Source organism: Pezoporus flaviventris, unplaced genomic scaffold (genome assembly GCF_033815535.1).
Source record: "Pezoporus flaviventris isolate CSIRO_AGI_PZ_B2104156 unplaced genomic scaffold, CSIRO_AGI_Pfla_v1 ptg000037l, whole genome shotgun sequence".
Lineage (NCBI taxonomy): Eukaryota > Metazoa > Chordata > Aves > Psittaciformes > Psittacidae > Pezoporus > Pezoporus flaviventris.
Genome location: NW_026892585.1, coordinates 6,196,200 through 6,220,894, shown reverse-complemented (window position 1 = coordinate 6,220,894; position 24,695 = coordinate 6,196,200). Strand labels below are relative to the sequence as shown.

The 24,695-nt window shown below is 43.0% G+C and overlaps 1 protein-coding gene across 1 annotated transcript in view; it reads left to right on the top strand.

Annotated features, from left to right (window-relative positions):
- Positions 1-6,516: 6,516 nt before the first annotated feature.
- The window catches only part of ADCY1 (adenylate cyclase 1), a 142,973-nt gene continuing 124,794 nt past the window's right edge, over positions 6,517-24,695 (top strand). Inside the window, exon 1 of the mRNA XM_061464595.1 lies at positions 6,517-7,759. Coding sequence (XP_061320579.1) covers positions 7,091-7,759 — 669 coding nt within the window. The 5' untranslated portion in view covers positions 6,517-7,090. The remainder of the gene's footprint in view (positions 7,760-24,695) is intronic.

Here is a 24,695-nt window from a genome sequence, read left to right as displayed (position 1 = left end):
ACTAGACCGTGTCACCCAAGGCTTTGTCCAACCTGACCTTGAACACTGCCAGGGAGGGAACATTTACTACTTCTCTGGGCACCCTGTGCCAGAGACTCACCACCTTGTTATGCTGAACACACATTCTGATCCAAGAATTGTGTGCAGTATAACTTAGAGATGAGCAAAATAGAAGACCAGATTTGGTGAATATGAATTACTATTTAATGTATATCTTTTTAAAAGCGATGGATCAAAAACCTGGCTAGGAGTGAACTGTGGAATTCACCTGTAATTTCTGTCATTATTTTTGCTTACATCTTGGCATTTCCTTTTCAAGGGATTCAGGGGATTACACTAAGCAAAATGCTTGACCCTATACACACTGAAATACATCTAGCCTACATTTCATTAGGCAAACAAGAGTGCTACAGACTCTGAACAGAGCCATGCTCTTACCTTAGCAAATAGCAATATGAATAGAAAGAGGAACAGAAACCTTCCTTGGGAAACAAGCACTGTTGTAATATCAGGGCTTATACAGATGCAGTGAATATCCAAACTTCCCTTGATTTCATGGAACAGGAGCAGAGCAGTGTAATGCTGTCAAAACACTGCCAGTACCCTGACATCAGGCATTTGAAGAGCTCCTAAACCAAGAATTGAATGCTTGACATGGAAGCAAGGAGAACTAGAAGTATTCTCTTCCAAGTGGTCTCAATTCTGCTGAGTATGTTTTTACAGCTAAGGGATTTTTAAGTATGCCTTGGTCAATCAGATCACATGCAACAGAAGTTGTTAGCAAGCATGCCATCTGGTTTGGGAGCTCTTCATTGTTCTGTTGCAGGGACGTGTACTGAGATGTTGGAGGAGAACATTGGGTTTGGTTTGGTTTGGTTTGTTTTTCTGACAGGATTTGCAAAAGGAAACTTGTGGGAATTCGAAAATGTTTGTATTTTGCCTGAAAATGATCCAGCTTTATGGAACTGTGGGGTTTGTGAGATGATCAACTGTGGACTTGGCTCAGAAAAAGTCTGTTAATCAAGCTGACCAGGAAAGATAAAATAGCTGCTTTACAAAGCACACAATCAATATAACTGCTCAGGCTATATCCTGGCCTTATATGGGAATTTGACTCTGAAGATATCAGTATACTAAAAGATCTGCCTTACTGAAAGGAAAGAAGGGAAAAGGTTGTCAGATGCTGCAGGCTAATGGGGTACTTCCAGTCTCCAGATTGCAGCTCAAAGGTCCCAAGGCAGCCCTCAACAAGCTGTCTCCAGACCTGATTACTGCGCAACCACACAAGCACAGTGTGAAGCCTGAGCTGGTAAGCTCTGACACAAGTGCAAGGACGGGTAACGTGCAGCTACACGTGTTTGAGTAACTGACCTGGTACCCCTGCCTGGAGCTGCATTGCACCACAAGGGTGTACCAATGGTGAGTAGCTGCATCATATCCTCTTGAGCACTACCCTCTTGAGCACTACCCTCTTGAGCACTGTCCTCCACTGAAAAAGGAGTAGGGTCTAACTTGCATGTTTAAAATGAAGTAGCAGAAGTAGATAGTACAGGTGCTGTGTAGGTTTTGCAGATCTTGTGATTTCCTGGTTTGCTGTTGGCTTTTTTAATCAATCACTGCTGTATACCCCTTGGCAAAGTATGCAGCAAAGTGTTTTGAGGAAGCTTTGAAACCTTTCTTGTGTCATTTCCATGTCACCACGGTCTGTAGGCTCAAGAAGGAAAAATCCTGACATTTCCCAAAGGTAACATGGAGGATGCAGTAGGGAGTGGTGAGACAGAAGCACAGCCAGATAGGATGTGGTATTTGGTGAAGCTCCTGAGAACTGGGGCTTACTGGAGATCATAAAAGAAACAGCCAGTGAATTCCTCCTTTCCTGAAGTTTTGCCTTTATAATAATCTTTACATGGCTCTAATTTTAGATGAAGAATAGATAAATCAAAGTTGATGCACTACTGATGGAGGAAAGGGGCAACATAACAAATGCTGGAAGGATCCAGCTGACCTGCTATAAATCCATGCTGGCTGAAAAGCACATTGCTTGCTCACCGGGGAGATTCATTAGTATTAATATAGAAGTTCAGTAGGTCATGGAAGTCTCATGCTCTCCTGGAAGGCTTAGAATAGAATAGAATAGAATAGGGAGGTGAAGGATTCAAATGTTCTTAATGTCTGTGCTCTCTGCTCAGCAGAGGACTGAAGAAAACCCATCCCCATTCCCTGCTGGCAAATTAGCCACTTTGACCATATTAGTTTTTAGTCAGATCTCCTAACTGCTTCAGCAGCAGTCTTGTCTAACAAGTGACTTGAGGTCAAGGCCTTAATGTAATTTTTTTCTCATCTGATTTTTTTTTTATCTCGCATAGATTAGACAATTAAATAGACTTCTAGACAGATAGAATTGTGATTAAAATAGTCTGTGTGGTCCAAAGGAAACCGAGTAAGCAAAAGTCCTGTTGTGAGACCTGAGCAGAAGCTAACGCACAGGTTTGTCATTGAGTAATTAGTGTTCTAACCTAAATTTACCCTTGAAGGACTCATCTCTGTTGTGGATGCCCTAGGTAATGGCTCATCTCTTACAACTGGTTCTTGTATGAGGGAGCACAAAGGAAAAGTTTAAACCAAGAAGCTGTTTGAAGAACAGTGTTGAGGTTAAACACTCATGTTTCCTAACAACTGAACTTGTAGGTGTTGTAAGGCTTTCACTTACTGTAGATGGGCAAAGATTATTTCAGCTTAGTAGTAGAAATTGGTTGAATTCAAACTTGCAGCTAAAGCTGTTCAACCATGGAAGTGGTATCAGAACTATCGGTTTCATCTGTTCTCCCTCAGAATGCATGCAACATTAATCAAACTTTAAAGTCACAATTTTAAGGGACCATTGTTATGATGCTCATGAGATCCATTCAAACAGTATTTTAGTAGCTGTACAGAAATCTAGTCCATATTTCTTGATATATGTCTGTGAATGGAGTCCCAATACTGATTCCAAATGAAATCTGTTAATGATTTGGAAAAATATGCTTTCACCTTTTTTAAACCTTGGCTTGCCTCAAAATCTAGATTTAAAAAGAAAACAGTGAATATGTTTCAGAGCTCCATAAGAGCAGGAAAACACTGTTGAATTTTTATTCTTCAGCCTGGCCATTCCTCCCATTTTTGTGCAGGACCTCCTCTGTCCTGCCCACATCACTGCTTTTCTCTTGCTAGACACATTTTTGTGGTGGCATTAACAAGCTGTGCCTGCTAGAATGAGTCTGCAGAAATTCCTCAATAGCTTTATGCAGAGCCCTTACTCTTATTGTCAAAGGGGGTGAGAAGGAAGGAGATTTCTATCCCTGTCTCAGAGGGTAGAGCATAGCATTCTGTTACTAAACGTGGATAAAAGATTGAGATCTTTGCAATCCTCACTCAGATAAAAATTAACACAGGACAGAAATTCTGTGGATAAAACTTTGGTGATGTTTAAGTCTAAAATTGTCCACGAATATGAAAAGCCCTAGTTCTGTCCAAAGTGTTGATTCCAAAGATGACCCCCAGCCAGTGCATCAGGCAGTGTATGCTTGAAACTGGTTGGGGTGAGGAGATAAAAAAAGCAAGTACCTAGTTCAGTGAAGCAAAAAGATGGACAGTGAGAAATACAGAATTATTACATGGATAATCTACATGCACAAAGTAAATGAAATTAGGTGTTCTGAAGCTCTGAGTAGCCCTTTAATTCAAGAGTACTCCTATGTTGCAGTAGAAGGTGGAGGAACTTCTGCTTAGTGTAACCTAGCTCCATATACTGTCCAGCCCTCCATGAAGAAATGTTTTCCACTGCCAGTGACTCAACCAACCAAGTCCTTGCCTCGTAGGAAAAGGCTGAAAAAACAGAGGTTTTGCAGTGCAAAAGGTGATAAAGCTGGGCTCTTATCGCCCTTTCCTGTCAGTACTGCATTTATTCCAGAGTAGCCTCTGGTTACAAATGTAAGGGTGCTCAACAGGAAGAGCTGGCTTGGATCTGGCCAACATCCAGATCTTTGAGGGCATTATATATCAAACCCAACTATATATCTGCTTTAGGGGTGAGCCAGAGGTGCGCTACAGACCAGAATGTTGTTCACAAAACCCCTACCAGGGTGCTGTGATCTGCAGCAGATAAGTTTGGTCGGAAAAGACAGCACCATGTCCAGTGCACTGCAGCAGTTTTGTAGCTGGTTACTTGCTTTAGTAAGACGCCTGCTTCAGTGAAAGGTTCTGAGGTTCCTTTGTATTTGTGACATCGAGTGGTAAAAACTGGGCTCTTCATTATGCAGGGTAAAGTGAAGTGTTTACCCTGTGATGTGAAACAGTGCATAAAGGATGGAAGAGTTCCATTCATCACAGTGTGGCGTTTCCATATTCCTAAAGTGTCTAAGGAAGATGAAGCTTCAACAGTTCACTGCTTCCCTTGGCCTAATAAGAATGAAGATGTGTACGTCTCATACCTACAAGCCTTCTCTGCTGTATGGATGTACTAACTAAACCAACCTGAGGTTGTAAGAAGCATGAAAATAATCTAAACCACAGGGTGCCTTGTAGGGAATTACTCGCCTTCCATTTTCCCAGCAGCAAGCTGAGAGCCACAAGAAAGAAATGATAACTGCTGGCATGACAACTCTCTCAGTGGATTGTACCTAGGGCTGGGCAGCTAAGGTGCCACCTCTTATGCAGTGTGAGATGTGAAGACCACTAATTTCTCCTTCAGGATATATGACCTCAGAAGCAAGCTGAGGACAGGTGAAAGTATGACAGTATGTATTTCTCTAGTGTATGTGTGACTGAAGTGAATTTATGCAGCAGAGTGAACAAGGAGATGGGTTTTATTAGCCTTCCAAATATACTAGAGATACTGCAAAAATATAAATAAATAAAATAAGGGAAGCTTTTCTTTTGTTAGATTTCATTTCAGCTAAACATCTCTTCCTGTTTCCAGCACTCGCTCCAGCAAATCCAACCCCTTCACTTTCTTGCAGAAGGAAGTTACAGAAATGCAAACAGCAGCTGTTTTTACAGTTCTGCAGTGTTTTGAGGGTCTAAGTCACAGGCTGTGAAGCCACCATGAGTGGTGAACACAGAGTAAGTAACAGTCATTGTCTCAAATGTGAAATACTTCGAATCTAACACACAGACTCCAGCAATGTCGATTCATTCCCTTTTCCTAATGAGGTCTGTACAGGTTCAAAAGAATGACTGCATACAGAGTCTGGAGGGCTGAGACTAACATAAAATACTCAAATATTAATATAAAATACTATGCTGCTTTAGATCATACATCAGAGAAGGTTTTTTAAAGCTACTTTACTATCCAGAAGTGAAGTACCAACATTACTCACAGCTGTAACAAATCCTAGTGAATCTGTGCCTGCTGCTGGTCTTAAAGCTCTTCAGCCCAAATCCAGAACCAGAATCTGACATCACTGACACAAAAATCACCCCTTAGATCTTCAACATACCAATGAGAGTAGGATTCTGCTTTGATTCCCAAAAGTATTTGGGCACTACCTTTGAAAAGCCGAATGTTCATCACCTATTAAAGTCTTCCGTTGTGACATTTCCCCAGCCCTGATTCTTAAAAATGCTCGATGCAAAGCCGAAAGAAATATTGAAGTCCTTTCTCTTGTCATTGGTGAGTTTGAATCAAGCCTCATAATGCCAAAATTAGATGCGATGGTTACAGAAAAGAATGTTGTATGTGTTCTTCGATGGCAACTTGGTAATTGTGGGAGGTGGGAGCAGTATTATAGGCAGAACTGGAAGGTTGGGGGGATCTTTTCTTCCAAAACCAACACAGAGACTCCCAAGTCAAGTTTCTGATGAGGCACTGAGTGCAATTTTGTGTGGGATGATAATTCAGTCCTGTCACAGGAGTAGCCATCCACAGCCACCGGCTGATGTGTACTCCCAGACAGGCAGAAGTGCGCACAGAAACGTGTTCCCTTGGAAATTTCCTCATTCCCTGCACTTTCTCCAACTGCTTCAGAGTCTAGGAGGCAAAACGAGTTAAAACCAGGATGTTTATTCAGGCAGATGAGACTTTATTTCTCAAAGGAAGGAGGATTCACCCATATTTGTGTATATATTTATATATTTACACGTGTTTCTATGCCTTTACATGTAGATCGGTATATTTATGTCTGTATTTAAGCAAACGCAAAGGCGGGCGGGCAGCACCGGGCTGTCGGACAGCAGCCGCAGCCCGGGTAGGTGGGAAGGCGGCGGGGGCTGCGCGGGGCGCGGGCGGTCTCCCCGCGTCTCCCGAGCCGCGGTGCCCCGGCGGGGACGTGTCCGGGTTCCCAAGCGGGTGGCGCGCAGGCGCCTCTCCCTCCCCAGCCCCGGTGAGATGCTCTCGGACGTGGAAAGGGGATCGCCTTGCCTTTCGTTGCCTCCCGCCTTCTCTCCGGCCCCTCTGCCCCACTTCTCCTCCTCTTAGCACAGTCCTTGGCTGGGTTTCATTAGCGGGTCTCTCCACCCCCACCGCCACCCCCCCCCCCCCCGCTTGTTTATTGTTCGATTTTGGTTTGTTTGGGGTTTTAATATAACCCACTCCCGGAGAGCCCGTTTGCCACCCGCTCTCCGTACCTCCTGCTCCTCCAAATAGCGCTATCTGAAGGGAGACCCGCCTGTTGATTATCCCCCACTCCCCTTTCCCTCCGCTTCCACCCACCGTCTGCCCCCACCCCTCCCTCCCTCCTCTTGATTTCAAACCTTGGGATGGTGTTTTGGTGTCATTAGGAGATTAACATCCCTGGAGCACCAGGGGAGGAGGAGGAGGAAGAGGAGGAGGAGGGTTGAGAGAGAGAGAGAGACAGCAGGCAGGAAGGTTGGCGTATTAGCACGAGTGAGGCTCTCCTCCCGCCGTCCCAGCCATCCCCGGCTCCTCGGTGGCAGCGGAGGGGGGCGGTTGCCGGCGCCGCGGGCTGCGCCCGGTGCCCGCGTCCGCGGAGCTGCGGCTGCCGGCGGGCGAGCGGCCGCGGCTCCTGCTCGCAGCCCCCCTCTCTTTTATGAGCAGCGAGGCGGAGGAGCGGCAGCGGGGGACACCAGGAGGAGCATTTCTTCCCCGGGGTTTATGAATGGCACTGACATGGAGGAAATACCGTTTCAGAAAGTCAAGACCAAGAGGAAGAAGTGCTGTCACTGCTGCTGCTCACCGCCGCCTGCCGCGGCAGCGGGAGCGGGAGCCGGGCTGGGGGACCCCCCTCCCTTGCTGCTGCTGGATGCCATCGCCTGTGAGGACGAGTTTGACTGCAAGGAGCTGGAGGCTCTCTTCCAGAGCTACAACCTGAAGCTGGAGCAGACGTCCACCCTCAAGGCGCTGGCAGTCCTTATCGTGCTCACCGCCAGCCTGGCTCTGGTGGAGCTGCTCTCCGGCCCCAGCCTAACCATCTCCAAAGGGTCGCACCCGGTTCACTGCATCATCTTCCTCTCCCTCTTCATCGTCACCAATGTCAAGTACCTGCAGGTCACCCAGCTGCAGCAGATAGTCAAGCTCACCTTGCTCTTCAGCTTCACCTTCTCCTTTCTCTGCTGCCCCTTCTCGCTCGGCGCCTACGGCATGGAGCCCCCCAGCACCCCGGAGCAGGGCATGTGGCAGCTCATGCTGGTCACCTTCGTCTCCTACTCACTGCTGCCCGTCCGGACCCTGCTGGCCATCGTCTTCGGGCTGGTGGTGTCCGTCTCCCACCTCATCGTCACCGCCACCTCCGTCAGTGCCAAGCGGCAGCGGCTCTGGAGGACGGTGAGGCAGGGCCGGGCCGGGCGCTGCAGCACTGCACAGCCGCGCGGTGCGTGCCCGGGCGGGGGAGCGCGGAGCGGCGCGGAGCGCGCCCCGCGGAGCGCTCGAGCCTGCATGCGGCCCCCGCGGTGACCGGGATGCTCCCGCGGTGTGCCCGCCGGGAAGGGGCGAGCACGCACCGCGCTGCAGGCGGTGGCTGGAGTTGCCCAAAGTTTCCAGAGGGAGGGAAGGGGGGAATAGGGCGGCTCCTGCAAGACGGGACCTCTTGGCTTTGTGTCTCGAAGGGAAACAGGGGAGAGGGCAGGGGAGCCTGCACTGCCGTTCCCACGCTGGGGCAGGGCAGGAGCACAGTCAGTGCAAATCCGGTGTGTAAAGAGCACCGCTTGACTCAGGACAAACTTGGCATAGACGATAAGCTGCGTGTGCTAATAACACTTGGGTCGAGTTGGTTCGCATCCTCGCTGTCTCTCTCCGCTGTGGTCGCATCTCGGCGTGGGGGGCCTCTGCAGAACTAGGTGGGACACTCAGAGGGAGAAGCCCACCTTGCTGTTCTCGCATCGAGCGAGGCGTTCCCCTTCCAGTTCACCCAGGGCAGCTGCTGTTCCTTACCTGCTATGTCAGTGAACTTCCTGCCGGTTCCCTTTCCCCTCTGAATTAATCCAGCAAAACCTCCCTCTGCAGCAAGCATCTTTGGAAACGTGCTGCTGCACTCTCCCCCCCGCTCTTTCCCGAGTAGCTATTTATAGCCCTGCAGGGCTTTCTCCGGCTCCCGTGGCCTGATGGGCCGCACAGGCAGGGGGAGGAGGATGAGGAGATGTGTGTATGGGAAACGCTGGGGCTGGGAGCTGAGGTTTGCTGCTTATGTGGTGTGGGAAAGAGAAATTGCAATTTCTTTGTGTCTTCCCTCTCACGGCATTGATTATGTCTGCCCTCAGGGGAAGCACGCTGGTTCTGGGGTCCAGATTGGTGTTAAACAACAATTTAATGCATAATTGAAGTACTTAGTACATTACTCCTGCTGAATCGTGGTGTTATTCTCCACGGCTGGGTAAGGCTGTGTTGTGATGCTAGGACTCACACAGTTGGCATGGCCATAAACACTGCCATAAGCAGAATTGTGCACCTTTGTGTCCAGAGCTGAGAATTCCTTCCTCCGCCTTACATGCTCGCACAGACACGCACACCCCAGCGTGACATCCATGCAGATAATGGAGATACACAGGGACAATCAAAATAGTGGGGTTACTGAGACAAACAGGATTATTCTTGGCTTCATGCTGCTGAGCTGGTGGACAAAATAAATTGTATATTTTGAAGGGGAAGAGAGAGATAAGCTGAGCTTTATGATTTACCCAGATAATCTGATGGTCTATTTTTAAATGCGTGATTTAGAGTTTCCATGAGAGGGAGAGCTGATGAAATGCAGGAGCACTGAGAGGAGCATTCCTTAAAAGCATCCAAAAGGATGCTAAAACCACTAGAATATTTTCTCTTTGTGTAGGGCTGAAGGCAGCTTTTTTTACTGGAGTACCCATTAGTCCTTGTGGGAGTCCAGGTTGTCCTGGCTGCCCTGACACAGGGGCAGGTTTTCCTTGATGCCAAGTTGCAGCTCAGTGTGGCACCTGATGTTCTAGATGAGCAACATAAAGAAGCTGACAACAAGGTCAGCTCACTAAATAATCTAAAGGAGGACTTGAATGTGAAACATTTAGAGGAGAGGAAATGTGCTAACTCTCTTTCTTCACACTAGTTTAACTCGGTTATTCAACAGGCGAGAAGCTGGCTTAAAAATCCTTAGAAGTAGTTGACTAGTGGCTGATGTGACACACCTATGTTTCTTCTTCATCTTCTTCCTTCCCACCAAAGTAGTTCCAATTATTTATATGCAGTCCCCAGGGCTGTTTTCTTTGCTGATAACAGGAGGCAGAAACCAGCTCTGAGTCAAGCAGAAGAACTGGTCTATGAACTTGTGTTGCACAGAAATACACACTGATTTGTCACACGTTTGCAAGCAAAAAGCCATCTGATTTGAAGACTGTGTATGGAAGGGACTCTTCCCTCACACAGAAGTTGATGTTTTTCCTCATTTCCAAGGAACAATTTCACAATGGTTGGAAATTTAAAGCCTTGTAAAGGCTGCATCATCTGAATTTTATTTGCCTGGCCTGAGAGTAGCGCAGCCTTTTTTGTGGAATCTAGAATGGATGCTGACTTGCAGTCCGGATCTGCTTCCCAGCCACTGGATTTGATCATGCCCATCCCAGTGCTTGTAAACACAGCATGCAGTTGGCCTCTCAGGGAGGCAGGACTGCTCTCTGCAGAGCTGCAGTAGCATGGATGGCTCTGTTCTTTCCACCCTTTTGCCCCTAGCTCCAATAAACCAGGTGAATTTAAATCTTTAAATAGAAACCTGCTGTATCCAGAAATGCAGAAACACGTGCACCAAGCACTGAGGCTGTGTTCATTTAAGGAAGCCTTTGATTTTGGGGTAATTCAGGTAGGGAACCAGTTTTACTTTTGTTTAGCCTGAGCTTTAAGGGAACACAGATCTAGTAACTTGCATTGAAGTTAAACTGGATGTTGTCAGCAAGAGCAAGCACTTCACGTTGTTTCAAGTTCAACCCATTTTAAACCAGGCATAGTCAAGTTAATGGGCTTGTTCTGAAGTGAACTTCTGGATGCACATCTTCTATTCCATGTTATCTGAGGAATCGCCATATGCAGATCTTTGCTGAAAACCTCACTGATGACAAATAATGCTGAATCAGATCCAGAGTGGGTCCCATGGCATGCTTAAAATTTGCATTCATATAAATGTACAAACACTTCAGCATATTAAAATCAATAGATCAAGTTCATTGTGGGAGAAGTTTGTTATGGGGTTTACACAGTAAAGCACACTTAATTTGCTTTCTGTCACCACAGTATTTTCTGTGGAGATCATAGGCTCCCATCTTCCAGCTTTCTCTACCATTAGATGTTATGTCATGCTGGAGTTGAGACACAGGTATGTGTAAAAAAGCAAGAAGAGAGGAGGAATGCAAGTACAGGGAGGCAAAGAGTGCCATGGAAGTAATGTGGCAGAACTTGAGCTTCATCTTTCCACTCCGTACCTGTTTTTATATCAAATGGAAGATTCCAGTATGCTAATCTGCTAACCTGTCCTGACTATTTCTTAAGAGAAATGCAGCAATAGATAAAATACATATATGAATAAGTGGAATATTCATAATATGCAAAGAACTTGGGGGCAGCCTTGACCAAGTTCATGGCAAAAGGTGTGCTGACTTCACAGCTGGTTTTGCATGTCTTATTTGACACTGTGCTAAGGATGTCAGTTGTGTGTATATAACCAATAGTGTATTGGTCATGTTAGCTGGGCTCTGTCACTTCACTGGCGTCATGGAACAAAATGCACATGCTATATGTGACAAGGTGTCCACAGGCGTCTGACCCTGCAAATCAAGTTTTAACAGCTTGGATTCTAGTCTTGTGTTTGTTTGCTCATTTCTTTTTTCCCCAACGTCTTGTAGATGTATGTTAGTGCTTCAGAGGAGTTATGGAAATGCAGAACCCTGCCCCAAGGAGCTTAGTCTAATTTTTGCTGTGGTGCAGTGAGTGGGTGTTAAGAGACATTAAGGCCAGATGGGGTGAGAAAGGCAAAGGCTGCTCACAGGAATTACTCAGTAGTAGCATGTGCAGCTTCATGACTGACTGTTAAATAACTTTTGTTGTGCCTCGAAGTATTTTTGTCCCCTTTTTTAAAAAGGGGGACAAAAAGGGAAAGGAAATTCAAAAGCAAATCATACACCAACAAAGCGCCCTCGCACATCACAGAAATCCTCGTGAAAGACCAAATCTTTGGAGAAGACCGAAGTTCCAACATAAAGAACAAAGAGCAGAAGGAAGAAAGATGCTAGCATAAATTAGTGAAGAAAATAGTGTGGTTTTTTTTTAACAGCATGGTGTAATAAATGTTGTAGATCTTTTCAGACTGTATTTAAAACTGGTTTTATGCCTGTATTTGTTTATTTGTATGGTTATCAGTGTTATTGGTTCAGCCAGTACCAAAACTGTAGCGGGGAATGAGTACACTATGGAAAGGGTAACATGGAGGAAACTGGTAAGAGGTATTTGAAATCATTTAATACTTCCAACTTTATGTTTTTCTTAGCTCATTGCAGGTCATTGTGGCAGTAGTCTGGGATGTCATAAGGAATTATCATTAGCACCAAAGTTAATATTATTTCTGCTAGTGTTAAAAATGTAATTAGTGAACACATCACTGAAAGATCTGTTATCTGCACACCTTTGTCTCACACAGTAGGTAGAGTCTAGCAGCCTAATGAAAAGGGCTGCTAATAAAAGACAGCTCAGCCCCATTGTTGTTATAATTCAGTGCAAAGCTCAGGTTTTCTCCTTCGTGCATATAAAGTACTGCTGAGGGACTGTCCTAGTTCATTCTGAGTGATGCTTTTCAAATATTAGTATCAAGAATATCTCCAATATTGCAAACATACCCTAAAACGCACTTAAAATCTATTCAAATTCACTGTTTTCATCTATTTCCAAACATCGGGGCCATTGCTTTTAGAGATTTTCAGTATCTGTGCCTAAATCCAAGTTGATATTTAGCTCATATTTAAAGATGGTAAAGCTTTTTCATGTTCATAGTTATAATGGGGTTTTAATTTTCATTTGTGCATGAGGATTGCCAGGTATTGACCACAGTCCTTTTACCAAGGGGCTGAAATGCAGGATTTTTTATGGAATGCAGAGCTCAGTGTCTTTTTTCACACAGAGATTAATAAGCTCTTCGCTTCCCAAGTCTGCACACTGCTGACACTGCTAGTCTTCATGGGGTTCCAAACAATAACAGCATGCTGATGGTGCTGCATGCTTGAGAAACAAGAAGCCTTTGGGAAACCAGCAAGAAGCACGCAGACTTGATGAAATAGTAAAGAACAAATAACTTAATAAATTTAATTGGTTTTCTTAACAGCCTGGGGAAAATGCAGCTTCCCTCCAATGAATGTCACCATGTTCCCAGTTCTACAAGAATTGGAATGTTTTTGGTGACAGTGCTTTGCAATTACTTTTCACCGGACCTTTGTGGACACCTGTGGCTGGTGAATTACTGTTGTATTGCAGTAACACCTGTGGGTCCCCATTGTTAGATCAGGTGCCTCTTAACTAGCCCAGTTAATAAATACATGCCAAAAGGAAGCAGGTGACTTTCTCTTTGGCTCCACCTCTTTGTTCCCTGTTCTCTACTTTTTGTTTGGAAGAAACTCCCCATGGAAATGTCCTCTCCCATTCTGTACTTTTTGCTTGGAAATGTACGCAGTTTGCCAAAGGTAAGTTCTGACTGACTTGTCAGACATTTCTAACATATCTTAAAGCCTTGTTGTACTCAACGTCTTGTTCATGGACAAAGAGCAAATGCATCTTATGTAAAGCTAAGAAGATTTTTTTATAGTATAAGTGAAATCCTAACCGACTACTTCAGGAGTTTTTAATAGGCTCGATCACATTATTCCTGAAGAAAAACCGAGCTTCTGTGAAGAAACTGTTTTAACAATAGTAACAGAGCTAACACAGTTATACAGTCATTTAGTTTTTACCCTCTTCCTTTGACATTGTGCTCACCCTACCCCTGCTTCTCCAAGTCTCACGGTTGGTGCCTTCATTCTGCTAGTGGTGGTGTCTGTATTGGCAGCATCTGGAGTCCTTCACTGGAACGAAGATGTTCATGTTAAGGGTTTCTTTTTCTTTGTTCTAGGAAACATTTGTGTCTTGGGGATATCTTTATAAGTTTGCTAACATGCATTTTTCTTTATTAGTCTGCAGCTCCATGTTGTATTCGGATCTACTGTATGTGGTTCCTTTTATACATGTTTAGATACTTGTTCTGATCATTGGTGAGTCTTTTTTATAGCAATGGGTGTTGTCTTCAATAGCAAGCCTATTCTCCATCTTTGCAGTAACTTTGCAGTACTCCTCTACACCATTTCCTCTGTCTTCACATCTCAAGGCCTCTTTTATGTTTCCATAGGTCTATATTTCTGTACACTGCAACATTATGTTGTAGTAAAGCTGTTGTGCTAACATACAAAGATAAGTAAAAGTAACACAATTAGCTACAGACATCTGGTCAATTAGAAATAAAAAAAGCCATTTTTTAGTGGTTTTATGTTTAAACCAGGTAAACCAAAGTGCAGTGAGGTCAAAAAAAAAAGTGTAGCCTTAACTTCTAGCCCAGAGCAAGTCAGTCAGTCCAGATGTCTTGCAAAATTGGAACAAAGCTTATGACTTTCTGCATAGCAACGGCAATACAGTATTAAAGGGCTATATGGCTGCAGTCCTTGTTAATAGGTATGTAGTTTAGACTGTTTCCATGAGTCTTCTTACTGCTTTCATTTTAATGCTAACAAAGTGGGCCAGCCAGTGGCTTCATTACAAAATGGTAATAATTTATTCTCTAGACCCTGGTTAATAGCAAAATATTGCATGGAATGTTAGTAATTGGGAACTGTATTTGGTTTACATACTTACTGTGTGAAAAAACAGTTTACATATATATTTGGGCAGGTCTGAGCTAAGGGGCTTCCAGTTTGTATTTAAAGATCTTTGAGGCTTCTATGGGATAAGTTCTTGAGGGTTTCTATTTCTTCTTTAGTTTCTCTTTCTTTGTCTCTTTATTTCTTGAACGTATAATTTTGGATATATTCAGTGCTAAAGTCACATGAGAAAACTTTGAGAATAGTCAATATTTGGCCTTGATATGATCAGCCATTTCTGCTGGATCCAAATTTCTAATTCTGTAGATGTTTTTCTCCATCTTGTTTTCTCCAGTTACTATTGTAGTGCTGGACAGAACTGGTCTAATACACCATCCAGCTAGTGACGGTTTCAGTTGCTTTTCATCTGCTTTAAACACAGCCCTGAATGTTTGTGTATCTGTGTTGTATGGCTCTTACTAACTAGAGCAGAAGTTTCTTTTTCTAGTATTTTCTTCTCTCATTCTGTCAGTTTAGATGCATTGCATTCTTGCATGCTAAACTCTGTGTTGCCACTTCAGAAAGCATCAGTTAGCATGTATGTTTTCTGTCTATCGTAGTCAGTTATTGTCCTGTTCTTTCTTAGATTCAAAAGGCCATTAACTCCTGTGTTCCCTACGGGAATAAAGTACTCTAAAACATAACTAAATGTGGGTGCAATGTATGGAAAATGAGCCAGAACAGCATGGTTCTTGTTGCTTACAAATGTTTAGTTGTGGCAATATGGAGTACATGTTAGGATCTGTGGCAAAGGGCTGGTGTGGTTTCATGCTGTTTTCATGTTCTGATTAATTCATAATACATTACAAGAATATTTCATCTGGGTCTTAAAATGTTCCAGGTTACAACTCTCCAACATTGCTGACAGGAAGAAGTCAGTCAGTATTAACTCCTGCAAGACCCTCGCTGCTGGGTAGGGGACAAAATTACAAGTGGAGGAAGAGGCTTTGAGGCTGAGCTCTGTCCTTGGCTTGCTATGATAGATGTGTCTGAGAGACCATCAAAATGCCTAATGTAACCCATGTGTTTTGTTTTAAAAATTCTGATTTCCTTCCTTGTGTTCTTCCCCTGGGAAGCTGTTCATGGAAGAAGCTGGCTTTGCTCCAGATTTTTAAATACATAGCTGTAGGAATTTGAGGAAACAGCGTGGTTGCTACTCTGTCCACCTGTTTGTTCTGTATTTGGAATAACCAAAGACAACTGCATTACCTATCATTTACTCAAGTATAGTCTGGGCAGAATACTTCCCTTTAATGCAGGTTAATCATAGGATCAGCTAGGTTGGAAAATACCTTTAAGATCAAGTCCAACTGTTCCCCAGCACTGCCAAATCCAATATAATATATATCAAATCACGCATAGTTCAATGTAGTATAAATGTACAATAAATATATACAGGAATATTTATCCTGTGTGATCTTCCCACATGAGCTGATTCCTGAATGAAATAAATTCAGCAAACATGTTCTATATACAGAAAAGCTGTTTTCTCCAGCAGGATTTGAAATAGTGAGAAATCCCAGAAATGTAGATCTAGTGTGGCATAAGGCCAGGCGTTAAAGAGTGACAAAGCTGTAAGAAATACAGTTATTTCTTTAGCTGTGGCTAAAGAAATGTCATCCGGAGATGCATGTTGCAAGAAGTCACTAAGGGTGGCTAATACAAAAAATGTTTTAGAACAATATTCCACCATTCAGATGTTTGTTCTGGAGCAAGGTGTTCATTACTGAATTCAGTAACAAGTGGTTGTGCATCCTATACTACTTTATAGAAGTAAACGCAAAATGAGCTGCTCTTTACAGTGGTCAGCACATACAAATAAGGGGTGCTTATAGCCAATCTGGCAGTTTTTCTTTTTGCATTGGTTGCTCATTCATATGCTCACAATAGCAGAGAAATATTTTTTGACTTCCATAAACCTGCTTATGATCCTCTTTTAGAGGATGACGGTAATTATTTACCCCCACAAAAGTATGAAGTGAAATAAAACTAATAAACACAGTTGTAAAAGAGATTTATAAGAAATATATACTTTATTTGAAGCATTAACAGCCTGAAAAATAATATCATGCTTGAGCAGAACTCGGGAAATTTGCTCGTACAAAGTTGAGGGGCTGGAGCACCTCCTGTATGGAGACAGGCTGAGAACATTGGGGGTGTTCAGCCTGGAGAAGAGAAGCTGCATGGAGACCTCAGAGCAGCTTTCAGTGTCTGAAGGGGGCTCAAGAATGCTGGAGAGGGACTCTTCATCAGGGACTGTAGTGATAGGACAAGGGGTGATGGGTTCCAACTTAAACAGGGGAAGTTCAGGTTAGATATAAGGCAGAAGTTCTTTACTGTGAGGGTGCTGAGGCGCTGGCACAGGGTGCCCAAAGATGTGGTAAATGCTCCATCCCTGGCAGTGTTCAAGGCCAGGTTAGGCAGGGCTTGGAGGAACCTGGTCTAGTGTGAGGTGTCCCTGCCTGTGGCAGGGGGTTGGAACTGGATGATCCAACCCCCTTGGGTCCTTTCCAACCCAATCAATTCTGTGGCTCTATGAGACTAGTCCTGTGTCTTCAAAGTAAAGAATGTATTTCTTTCTGTAAAGCGTTTATCTGTAAAAAAAGCAATGTGGCACAATGAAGCTTTAAAGTAAATTGATTGATGTTCAACCAAAGATGATGAGGCCTGAGCCTAATTTTACTTTGAAACACCAAAAACATCTCACAGGGCTTTGGGGAGATTCATATGGTCTGCCAGAAATTCTTCTTTCAGTCATAATTTCATCCCAGAAGGATTTAACTAAAAAGGCACACCATTTAATGTGAACTATGTAGGAAAATCAAGGTCTGTCTTTTTGCTTTATGACATGAAAGTAGTAATGACAGCACAAAGGAACCTCTTATGGACAAACAGGCCTGTAAGAGACAGAAGCTGTCTCAGGATCAAATTCCCATCATTGCAGGTTGTCTCTCGAGTCTGCTCTGCAGACTCCTGTTCACTGCTGTCATGGCTGTCAAAGATTTGGACGCTACTCCTCATCTGGGATTATGGGTCACAGAGCTTTGATGCTGTGCTCTAGAAATAGAGAATAGCTCCTCACAGGTGTCCTGTGTGATTCCTGATACTGCACAACTGTTGTGCTGATGTCTCTGCTGATCCATGATGGTTTAATTCAGATGGGCCATTAGTTGGGCTGTGGTAGTTGAAGAAGTCTAGGTTTAAGTCCATAGTTGGATTAGCTGTGGTAAGTGCTCTATTTGTCTTTTTTGAAATAGAAGGTGTAATGATGCCATTCAAAACAGAGAAACAAGTGTTATCTCCATGTTCAGTATGTGGTTTTCCTCTTCCCACCACCAGCTATGTCCATGACAATGGTGAATGATAGCTGCTTGAGTTCCCCAGATGGAAAGCTTACTTCAGTTTATTTGCCCTTCTCTCTGGTTCAGGCAGCAGTAGATTGAGGAGATTGCAGCCCAGTTAATTTGCCTCATCTGTTAGTCCAAATGAGCTGCTTCATCAATAGTCCATTTCTCCTGACTTACGCTGTTAAAGAGATTAGTCTGATTTTTCTCTTTGAAGAGAGCACAGCCTGAAGAGGGGATTCCTATTCTGAACTGCACTTCACAGTATCGGCTATTATTAACGCAACGGCTGAAACGGCTTTGGTAGGAGGGTAATGTGCTTTTCTGACTGAGAGTGCATGCTCTTCTAACAGCTCCTGGAATATCCTTCACTGAAAGGGATGATGATGTTTTAGAGGCGAGAACAAGCTCCATTTGCTCCATTGCCATTGCTAAATTTGCTATCTATAAAAGGGTGGTTTATAAAACTGTTTGGCATGGCTTTTTTTATCTCTCAGCATTATTTTTGAGCCTTGTTTCATGTCTGACAGAAGCATTAAGAGAATCGTGAACAAGTTCCTGAATACCTGCTGACTTCAGTGCAAATCTTATGTGTGGTTAATATCTTTATTTGATGGGCAACATATAGGGTAAGCTGTAGGATTTTCTTAGCTTACCTGTGGGCAGGGGACATAAAAATGCACCTCTTATGTTTGGGTCTTAGGACAGTATTTTACAGCTAGGATGAACAGAAGTACTGAAATGGGCAGTAACCACTAGCCAAGGCAATGAGTTATTCTCTATCCTTAACAATGTTGGTAGCATTGCTGGTTTATCATCGGAAAACCTAATAGTTTAAAGAAAAAAGCAAACCAGTTTTACTTGCTTGCTTTTTTTCCTTTTCCTGCTGTGGCTTTTGTGGAACCAGCCCGTCAGTTTGTGCTGACTGCTGCAGTTCCTGGTGCAGTGCCCTCTACTGAAAATTTGCCCCAAAAGAGAACATCAACCAGATTAACAAGGAAGGGAACCTTCTCTTGACATGGGAATGACTGCAGAAAGGAGGTTGATCTTTCCTCATTTCCCTAGGGGTGCACAACATTCAGTCCCAGGACTTCATCTGTCTTTTCAGCTAGTGAGTCATGCACCTTAGTCCCAAATCTCTATGGTATCATTTGCAGAAAGATCCATCTCTCCAGAGTGATTGTATACTAGGAAGAGCTTTGCTACTGATCATAACGAAGTTTTCTTCTCTTGGGCAAAGGATTTAATATGTAAACTAGGAAGAAACAGTGTTTCTTACAAAATGTCTCACATGCCCCTGAAGTTGTCTTTTGAGGTTTAGTTGAAGTTGCTTTTGCTCTGTAGAGGTAAGGATTTGACACCTATATAATCCATTATCTACCATTCTCAAAGAAACTCTCTTCACAGGGAGATATCAGGTGTTATCTTCTTTTCCCCTGTGTATGGTAGTTGCTGCCATTCTACTCACGAAAAAAAGAAAAGCCTGAAAAAATCAAAGACTTACAACTACTTTGTACAAAGACAGTTGAGAAACTTTCTGAAGTTGTGATCAAAACCAAAAAGTAATCCTAAAGGTGGTTTATAATGCACTGCTAAGTTGCAGTAATCCTCCTGTGCATAGTCCTAAGGGTAGATGGTTTGATTCGGTGGTGCAGACCTTGGAAAACACATTTTACAGTGCAGCATGTAAGTAGACATTGGCTACAGCATGAGCTTCTCCTGTGGCATACTGCAACAAATTCAAAGTGTTTTGAGGGTGTGGGATTTTTCCTTTAAGGAACTCTTAAATCATCTGGAAAATACTGGGTACAGCAGTTCAAAAGCTGACATGCGGAAGGCTATCTTGGAGTAGCTGAAGAAGGAAAAACCTTTAGGGGTCAAGTTAGTCATCCTCAGAAGAAATATTTCTTTCTCTAGCATCTGGAAATCTCATAGTTGTTTAAACTATCTCCTTTTGGAAAGCTTCTTGGGATCAGTGTAGGTGTCAAAGGTCTACTGGTGGTCTAGGTGTAATATAATATCACTATTCTATATATGTAGATGCAGCCGAATCAACACCTATGGATGTTGACTGGTATTATTGGTCTATAGGCTGAGCAGTTTTTAGGTTAAGTTCCTTTTGGGAGTTTCATGTGACAAAGGAGTGCCATAGGAAAGATATGGTCTAGCCAGCTTTCTCAGTCTTTATCCAGTAGGTAGAATGCTTCCTGACTTACACCTCTCCTGGCCTCTCTTCAGGGGTGAACTTCTCAACTGGCACACAATTCCCTCAGCATGGTGAAGAATGGAGGAGACCTTTATAAAGACAAAATTACTGAGATGTGAACAGATACCAGACTTCCTTTGAACAGTTGTAATACAGAATAACACCAGAGGCTTGGTTCCACCTTCTGTTTTACAGATTAACTAGTCCTTATTAAACTGATGAACACAGAAGAATGTCTGTGTCAGTCGAACACAATGCCAAAGACAAGAAGCAAACTACTTTTTTCACCAGCCTGTTGATGATGCCCTTGGGGTGCTCCATGTACAAACCGTAACTCATGTTTATGCCAGCTTTATAATGTGTACAAACAGAACAGGAACTCCAGCTAATGCATTTTCTCCTCTGACTTTAGGAAACTGCAACATAAGCCTTTGTATTCAGAAGAGGCTTGGTGCACCATGTTCTGGTGCATTCACCTCCTGCATTATGGAGCCATTCCCTCCATTCTAGGTCAGTTGTGCCTTTGGTAAGGGTGTCCTACCTGAGGCATGCTTTGGGGAATCTGCCAGTCAAGCCTAATTGCGTGAGCTTACAGATTCTGTCACACAGCCAGGTTCATTTTGGTAATATGGCATTCTGTGCTGTAATCTCATCTCTGTGGATCATAAAGTGGGATAAGAGTGTTAGCACATGGGTCAGATGACAGGAGAGGTAACGGAGCCTGTTGATAACGAGTGACACCATCACATTTGCTGTTTAAGTCCTGAACAGTAAACCTGGAAACTATTAGTAGGTGTGATGATGTGTAATGCTCAGGTAAAGCCCTCTGAACAGGAATCTGAAGTCTCTAGGATTGAAAGGCAGTGTCTAGGCTTTTTTCAGGCTCCAGGGTCATCAGGTATCCAGAGTCTAGTAGGAAGGAAGTCCCATAGGTGTGTGATTAGGGTTAGACAAATAATTTAAAAGTCAGCTATTTTTTTCTGGCTTTCCTAAAGCAGATATTAACGGCCTAGTTTTACACTTAGGCCATTTTTTAAGTTATTACCACTGAAAAGAATAGTGCCATAGATGTGGCTATGCAGCCCTGTTCACCAGCTTTCACCACCTAAACACAGTTGAAGACCTGTGCTGAACGGACTAGGGAGGTAATGCAGGTTAGAACCAGCCTGGCAGGATGGGCTCCTGGGTGGATGAGTTCACTAGTCCTGTTCACACCACCCTGGACTTCTGTGCTGGCATAGAGGCTGGAAATAGGAATGAGCAATCAATGTGGAAAAGGCCAGAAATGCTTCTTTTTACTGTTCTGTTGATTTATGTGCCCATGTTGTCACAGCAGCCGTGTCGTCTTCACTGCTGTGTGAACTGCAGTGGGAATAGCATTAGCTCAATGACATCTTTTGTCAATGCAGCCTAGCTTTTCACTTTATAGCTAACCATATGTGCATTAATTTAGATACAGATGTTTAGGAACTAGGTAAATCAGGTGATACAACTAAAGGTTGGGTTCATTTAGTCTAGCCACTAAAACAATACCTTTCATTGATGGATCTCGGAGCAGCTTTCACCATAAGTGCCAAACCTTCATAAGGAATTTGCCAACATAAATTATTGTTAAGGACCAACAGTCACACATTTGTTTCAAAAAGCCTTTAAAAGTATTTCAAGATTCCTCACATAAGCCATTTGTATGGAGGGACTAGTTTGTTAGATGGTGTCAAAGGACTGAAGTGACTTTTAAAATGGCTGGAAACATACAGGATTTGTTTAAAGATTGTGAATTCCTACAAGGTGCCATCTTTAGATGCCCCCAGAATTACTTCAGTGTTCAGACAGAAGTTTTATGTTTATAACCAGTATGGTGGACTCAATCCGTGAATCATGGAACCCTTTAATTTTGGGGTAGGTCATGATGTGTCTGGTGCCAAGTATAGAAGATACTGTTTGGGATTTTGACATGGGAAATCAATGGGCATTGCATGTTAGCATGGAAATGTTATGTGGATATGTTACTTCTTTCAGAATGGACAGAAATTCTCTTCTTTGCATTCAAAATACAGTTTCTACCTTATACTGTTTGGTTCTGAATTACCTGAGTTGCAAAGCAGACACTCAAATAAAATCCCCTTAATTTTGATAACAAAGATGATACCCTCTATCAGTCTGTGCTTTTCAGCACTGCTGCATCCAGTCATAGTCAAGAGCAGGAGATTCACAGCATGTTTAAATTTGTCTTGCAGTGTCTTTCAGGAAGAAGCCTTTCTTGCACACTTCTGTTGTTGCATGTATTCAGATAAAGATATCTTGCAGCAAATTAATGGAAAACACAAGAGAGGGCTTGCTGGAAATGAACGATGCAGTGCTATGAAATCCATCACTTGTATATCCTGAAACTGGTCTCACTTTGCAGCAGTGTCTCAGGGAAGCCCCGCTTGCTTAAGATGCTTCTTTTTCAGTGACTGTTTTCTCACTGCAGCTGAGAAAGCACAAACACAAAGCAAACAAGGGATTACTCACAAACCTTACATATCAAATTCTACTCTGAAATTCAGCTTGAATTGTTATTATTTACCATTGATGTTATGGTAATGCCTACAGGTGTCAACTTTGAGCTTTTCAACTCTCTGTTTGCTTTACAAGTGTGCAAAAAGCAGGTAATCTGTTGTCCTCTGCTAGACATGGAGAACAACAGATAAGAGGCTAGAGATAGAGGAGCAAGATGATTTTCCTAAACTCAGAGATCCATCAGAGCAGACTGTGTCTCCTGACTCCAGCTGCAGTTGTCTGGGACAGGAATTCCGTAAAGACAAGGCTTCATCTTAAGCATCATACAGCCCCAAGGAATAGTGGAAAATATTTCCATTTGCTCTGGGCTAAGCCATATTGTCATATTCTCTTCCTTTCACTTACTTTGAGATGAACCTTTTCCCTTGGTCTGTGGGACTTGGGGTAGGACTGTCATAAAAGAGTGAGCAGTTTCATGTTGCGGTCAAATGGCACATGCTTATGAGCCACTTAAACTTTTTTCTTCAGTGTATTTGCCTCAGTACCTTTGTTATTAACTGCATACGATGTAGCTAAAAGTCTTGATACTTCTGTACCCAAAGCAGTGATATGAATGTACGCAACCAAGAACATCTATTTGTCTGTATGTTTTCCAGTAAGAGTCAGAATGGTTTCACTTCATTTTTAACTCTCTTGGGCAAAGTAAAGCTACAAATATGTTTTTTAATGGTTCTTCATCATGGTTTTAGAAGAAACTAGCCATACATTTTAAAGGCTGTTCATGAGAATTATGTATCTCAGATACAATGTTGAGATAAAGATGGAGCTATGCCAGAGTGTACCATATTTTAATTCTGATAACAGAAAGAAACTAACACTAAGAAACATGAAATCTGAAGAACTAATATGGTCCTTAAATGCTGAGTATTTGTCTTTGTCTGGCATTTCTAAAGAAATATTAACAGGCTTTTTGGAGGCAGTACGCTGGTTTACCTGCAGAGGGTTTTGGTTTCCTTTTGCTTCATGACATAAGGGATAGGTGCAAGAGGTACCTGGCCTAATTGAGAGGAAGCTTGAGGGAGTCAGTGGTTAGTCAAACCAAAAAGAAAAGGAAAGCTGTCCTGTAACCTGTTGCCAACTGATGATAATTCCCAGGAGCAGCTTCACAAATTAATAACATGCGAGTTAGAAAAACCTTGCCATGCACATTATGGACTTTTACCTGTGGCTGTTGCTTGACAGCACGTGGTTGAACCATACTTTGGCCGAACAAATCAAAATGATCCGAGAATAGATAAAATATTTATGATGTGAGGAATGCAAGTGGCTTTGTTTGAGAAAACGTTGTGAAAAATTACCATTACCCTCCTCTTGTCTGCTCTCATTTGTGAAACTGCCGCTGTGCTTGTTTTGTGCTATTTGAGTAATCCATTTGAATATTGTAAATGCTAAAGTGTACGATCGCCTACACAAACAGCATATTTATTCTGAAAGTTACTGAAAGAAGTATCCTGCCTGATTTCTATTTTTTGTCCTTCTTCATTCAGTTTTTCCCTCCCAAAGGAAATGAGTCAGAGGACTCCTAATTTCTCATTCTGTCTGTCTCTTTTCCTCGTTAGTGTTCTTGCACAGACCTCTTGATTTTCTTCAGCTCGCCTCTTGAGCATTTCTATGATTAGGGGAAGGTCTCCTTTTGTTTGATTCTTTCCTGAATTCTTGTATTACACAGGCCATAAATACAGATTTCTGCATCTTGTCCTCTTCTTGCTTGTGCAAGACCCTCAAAGGAGGAATTCATCTCGGTGCAGCTTCCATTCCTTCCGCTTCTCAAGGGTAGAAATTAATGCAGAAATTAGAAGAGGTGAAGGAGATCTCTCTGCCTGTTCCACTTCATCCTGGAAGAAGCGGTTTAGCCAGTGACTTCAATGGTGGGTTTGCTTGAGTATGAGCATCGGTCCAGCATCGGTATCTAAGTTCAGAAAACAGTAGGAAGTGTACTGGCTCTTCCTGCACTGGTGTTTTGTACAGCTTCGATTTGTGAACCTCTGGTAGCAGCTGAAGGGTTGGGTTTCTTTTGAGAGTTCTTGGAAAAAATATAGCTCTCTCTAATATTAAGAATGTTTTGTCAGTTAAGTATTTGAACAAACATGGAGTTTTCCTGCTTGATTAGTTACAGCTTTCTGGATTGAACACTTTTTCTAAGGAGATTTCCTTTACAGAGTAGGTCCTAACCTGATGGAGGTTGCTGGATGCAGCCTCAGGATCATTATTGAACAGCAGTAAACAGAAAATAATGACAGTACTGAAACTGCTGGTGTTCCTTTTAT